General features: G+C 38.7%; 2 protein-coding genes across 2 annotated transcripts in view; one reads left to right on the top strand and one right to left on the bottom strand.

Moving 5' to 3' along the window:
* LOC106340336 (protein STRICTOSIDINE SYNTHASE-LIKE 2-like) overlaps positions 1-1613 on the top strand; it is a 2966-nt gene extending 1353 nt beyond the window's left edge. Inside the window, exons 2-3 of the mRNA XM_013779220.1 lie at positions 518-784; positions 909-1613. Coding sequence (XP_013634674.1) covers positions 518-784; positions 909-1494 — 853 coding nt within the window. The 3' untranslated portion in view covers positions 1495-1613. The remainder of the gene's footprint in view (positions 1-517; positions 785-908) is intronic.
* Positions 1614-1954: 341 nt separating this feature from the next.
* Positions 1955-3320, bottom strand: LOC106340715. Its single transcript, XM_013779562.1, has 2 exons — positions 3168-3320; positions 1955-3061 (listed from the first exon to the last, which is right to left on the bottom strand). The coding sequence occupies exons 1-2, from the start codon at positions 3259-3261 to the stop codon at positions 2151-2153; spliced, it is 1005 nt and encodes a 334-aa protein (XP_013635016.1). The 5' UTR covers positions 3262-3320; the 3' UTR covers positions 1955-2150.
* Between the last annotated feature and the right edge of the window lie 1834 nt (positions 3321-5154).

Raw genomic sequence — 5154 nt, 5'->3', positions numbered from 1 at the left:
TTTTTTGTAAATCAAAAGGAAAAAAAAAATTTAATAATAAAAAATTGAAAAGATGAACCCCAAAGGGGGTTCACTGATGCTCTTGCTCTAAGAGTTAAAGAATTGAGTGAAAAAATGAAAATGCTGCATTCTTCTTCTTTTTTTTAACTTACATTCTTTTTATTTACTGGAGTCATGAGTACACAACCAAGATGGGAAATTTGATATTGACTTTTTGGTGGTCCAGATTTGTGCTAAATCTGTTATATTTTCTATACACGTTTTCAGAAAGATTACAGCATATTTTAGATAGACAGCAATGCATTTATTCAATATACCACTAAGCAAAAGGATGGAATAACAATCATGTAAAGAAAATTAAACAACTCATTAAACCCAGCGTTGATGGTAGCCTTGATATAAAAGAATAGTTATAGTTATGAAAATAGTTACTTATGATGGGATCTGTTCATTGTTCACACTTAGGGTTCCTTAACACTTGGATGACTATTGTATTTAACGTTTTAATTAAATGCAGAGAAGGTTGCGAGGGACCGCACGAGCACCAACGAACGGAACATGAGTGTGGTCGACCATTGGGCCTGGCCTTTGAAAAATCCACTGGTGATCTTTATATTGCCGATGCTTATATGGGACTTCTTAAAGTTGGTCGAGATGGTGGTTTAGCCAATCAAGTATCTACACGTCAGCTGGATAAGCCCCTTAGGTTTACCAACGCTGTGGAAATAGATCCACGGACTGGAGTTGTCTACTTCACTGATAGTAGTTCGGTTTATCAACGAAGGTAAAATTCTGCAAATATCTTTTTCCTGTTTTTTTTTTGTTTTTTATAACTTAAAATTCTGCAAATATTCGATCATTCATGATTCATCTTACATATAAGAGCGTAAATTGTTTAATTTTTTCAGGAATTATATAGGTGCAATAATGAGTGGGGACAGAACCGGTAGATTGATGAAATACGATCCAAATACGAACCAAGTGACAACTCTTCTAAGCAACCTTGCGTTCGCAAACGGCGTTGTTATGAGCCAAAACGGGGATTACCTTCTCGTGGCAGAGACTGCCACATCTCGAGTCCTACGCTACTGGCTCAACGACAGGTCGGTTTCTAAATCTCACGAGAAGTATGAGATTTTCGCGGAGGGGCTCCCTGGGTTCCCCGACAACATAAAGAGGTGTCCACGTGGTGGATTTTGGGTAGGCCTGAATACAAAACACTCAAAGCTGACAAAGTTCGCCATGTCGAATGCCTGGCTAGGACGCGCCGCTTTGGGCTTGCCGGTGGACTGGATGAAAGTTCATTCGTATTGGGCTAAGTACAAAGGGAACGGGATGGCCGTGAGGTTGAGCGAAGGTAGTGGCGTAATATCGGAGGTTTTCGAGGGTACAATTGGAAATAAGTGGATCTCTATAAGTGAGGTGGAGGAGCGTGATGGAACTCTATGGGTTGGATCGGTGAATACTCCCTACACTGGAGTGTATAAAATCTAAACAAATCTTCAATTGTTATTCATACAACATATAATGATACTTTCTACATTTCAATTTATTTGATGTTTAAGAATTTTTTTGTGCAAAATAAGTAATGTTCTCATTGTTTTAAATAAAAATTTAATGTTTTTTGTATTTATGACCAATTATATAGTATTGTAGATTTTTATTAGTTTACTAATTTTATTTGATGTTACTTTTATAAAATTAAAATAAATTTATCAAAGTTGAATTTTTAATAAATATGCATCAACTTTAAACATCATTAAAATGAAACAGAATAAATAAAGATATTCTAACCAACGCTTTAGTTTTATTTTATATGTCAAGTCGTCTTTCATAATGCATGTTTAGGATCACAAATCTACGTGATACCATAAAACCTATGTGGTTTTCATTGACCTAGGCACATGCTTTTTCATTATTATAATTTAAATATTGCAATCCAAGATTTAGTATTTAAACAGTAGTTATTATTACAATCTTCACGAGGAAAACACTACATAACAAAATACATATTATATGAACCTACGACATTTTTTTATTGAGCTATAGACTTTATAGCAACACTTTTTCCTTATTTTGACATACGTACGAAACAGTAATATAAACCATGCATCCATGCATACAAACATAGAGTTTGTTTTACACACCATTCATGGCTTAGCTTCTTCCTTTTTCTGCCCTTCAGACTCCGCTTGAGCACCTCGGCAACAGTAGCTGCACCGTCCATAACGCCAGGATCCGCAACATCCGTATCTACAGCCACCACGACCCCCCTGCTGAGGTTCAACAACGTTGGCATCAACAGCTTCGGTTTCCACGGTCTCGGTTTGTGGACTGCGACAACAGTAGCTGCACCTTCCATAACGCCAGGATCCGCAACATCCGTATCTACAGCCACCACGACCCCCCTGTTGAGGTTCTACAACGTTGGCATCAACAGCTTCGGTTTCCACGGTCTCGGCTTGTGGACTGCGACAACAGTAGCTGCACCGTCCATAACGGCAGATTCCGCAACATCTGTATCTACAGCCACAACGGCCCCCTTGCTGAGGTTCAACAACGTTGGCATCAACAGCTTCGGTTTCCACGGTTTCCACGGTTTCCTCGGCTTGTGGACTGCGACAACAGTAGCTGCACCGTCCATAACGGCAGATTCCGCAACATCTGTATCTACAGCCACAACGGCCCCCTTGCTGAGGTTCAACAACGTTGGCATCAACAGCTTCGGTTTCCACGGTTTCCACGGTTTCCTCGGCTTGTGGACTGCGACAACAGTAGCTGCACCGTCCATAACGCCAGGATCCGCAACATCCATATCTACAGCCACCACGACCCCCCTGCTGAGGTTCAACAACGTTGGCCTCAACAGCTTCAGTTTCCACGGTCTCCTCGGCTTGTGGACTACGACAACAGTAGTTGCACCGTCCAAAAAACCAGCCACCGCAACATCCGTACCTACAACCACCACGCCATCCTTGCTGGGGCTCTGCAACAACATCTTTGGCCACGGCCTCCGCAGCCTGGGCATCGGTCGCTTCACTTGGCTTCACTTCATCCTTAGCTGCACGTATGATTTATATTTTATTTACGTCAGGCTATGTTTAAAACATTCGATCACCAGTTATGTGAAATTAAAAAAGGGAAATGATAAATATAGAGTTGTATACCATGTGTAGAAGCATCCTTGGATGAGTCGGCAAAAACAGCGAAAGAGAGGGAAAAAAGCAAAGCCAAGATAACCAGAGACTTGAGCCTTCCCATGCTTTGATTTCCTTACTTGAGCTTGTTCGGTTTGTTGTGAGGATAGATGTTTTTGGTAGTGAAGAATGTATGACCACAACACATCTATTTATAGTTCGGCGGCAAAACATGGCGACAAGAGACAGGTCAATTATGTCGAGTGAGTGATGGAAGATAACGACATATTTAATGGGGAAAACGATTTTTACACTTCATAGAAAATGTAAGAATAAATATAGCAATGAGCACATTCGTCTGGTTGATTCCCTTCGATTAATACATGGTATCGGCAGATGTAGTCACTGTATTATAAATTCATTTATGATAATATTAGAGATGTAATTTGAAAGAGAAAATATTAATTAGACATGTGAAAAAAAAAATTAGACATGTGATTTTGAAAAAAAAAACATTAGAGGCATGTCCCAGTCCCTTACAAAAGAGCTGAGTAAAAATTATCCGACAAGAACCGAATTAGCAATACTTGACAAAACTACGTATATATCAAACACCCGCTCTTGCTTCTGGCCAAAAAACCCATGGCAGTAGTTGAATGTTGAAACTCCTCTATGTCGTTCCATGTGTAAATGACATGCTCTGTACATGACCCCTGGTGTTTACACGTCAAAATAATTGTCACAAAGACTAACTCTTAGACTTAGACAGCCCACCATTGGAAAGGATAACGTCCATCTATACACTCCAAAAATAATCACAAAATCTTAAATCAAACCCTTTCTCTTTTGACAAAATTATTACCTAAAACTAATCGGTGATAAGTGGATTGGTCCATCTAATTTTATATATTGTTTAAGATCCTTTTTAACTACTGATTTGAGAGAGTTTGTGTCTAATACGCCTATTCGAGATGATGGTTCTTTGAGTGTCTATCGATGGACCATCTTTGGGCCAGATCGATGTGGATCGGGTTGGACTGCATGGATCGTGTTGGACTGCGTGGATCGGACTTTGATATCATGTTAAAATAGATGGGTTTTCAATGTAAAACCAATTGATAATAAGTGTATTAGTTCATCTATCTTTATATATTGCTTGAGATCTCTTCCAACTAATTATGTATGATACTTTGTATCTAATAAAAATTATTATAATTTACTATGAATAAATGAATATTTCTCTTTTCGCAAAATTATAAGTCTACGTGATGCCATATTATACAACGCTGTGAGGTTTTATTGACCTAGCTATACATGCTTTTTCACGATTACAATTTAAATGTTGCAATCAACGATTTAATATTTAAACAGTAGTTATTATTACAATCTTCACGAGGAAAACACTCCATAACAAAATACATATTATATGATCCTGTGACTTTTTTTATTGAGCTATAGACCTTCTCATAGCATCATTTTTCTCTTATTTTGACATACGTACGAAACAGTAATATATACCATGCGTCCATGCATACAAAGTACAAACATAGAGTTTGTGTTACACAACATTCATGGTGGCTTAGAGCAGCATTAACGCGGGTTGTTAGGGAGATGCTTATGTGATTTTTGGTTTAAAAAAAAAAAGAAAATGATGTTATTAACCAAACATCGACGCTTAATTAAGCTCAGGAAACAGCGATGCTTGCCAACACGTGTCACTCTCTCAGCACTCAGTGAAACGCCAACGTATTCTGGAAATTATTTTCGACGACGTTTTCGAATGAACAAGCTATTGTTCATGCACATTGTTAATCGACTCTCGAACGAAGTTGACTTCTTTCGCCAAAAGAGAGATAGTCTTGGAAGGCTTGGTCTCTCAACACTCCAAAAGTGTACAGCAGCTATCCGTGTCTTGGCATATGGTACTGCGGCGGATGCAGTCGACGAATACCTCCGGCTCGGTGAAACGATAACTCGGTCATGTGTGGAGAATTTTGTGGAGGGAATAATTTATTTA

Source organism: Brassica oleracea, chromosome C4 (genome assembly GCF_000695525.1).
Source record: "Brassica oleracea var. oleracea cultivar TO1000 chromosome C4, BOL, whole genome shotgun sequence".
NCBI classification, from domain to species: domain Eukaryota; kingdom Viridiplantae; phylum Streptophyta; class Magnoliopsida; order Brassicales; family Brassicaceae; genus Brassica; species Brassica oleracea.
Note: the sequence above shows the minus strand (reverse complement) of the source record. Positions and strands in the feature narration are given on the sequence as shown.

What these genes read in the sequence shown, in the direction of transcription:
- LOC106340715 (XM_013779562.1), bottom strand. Translation starts at nt 3,261, where the DNA reads ATGGGAAGGCTCAAGTCTCTGGTTATCTTGGCTTTGCTTTTTTCCCTC. An exon ending in CAAGGATGCTTCTACACATG is followed by an intron (nt 3,062 to 3,167) that starts GTATACAACTCT and finishes TCATACGTGCAG; the next exon opens with CTAAGGATGAAGTGAAGCCA.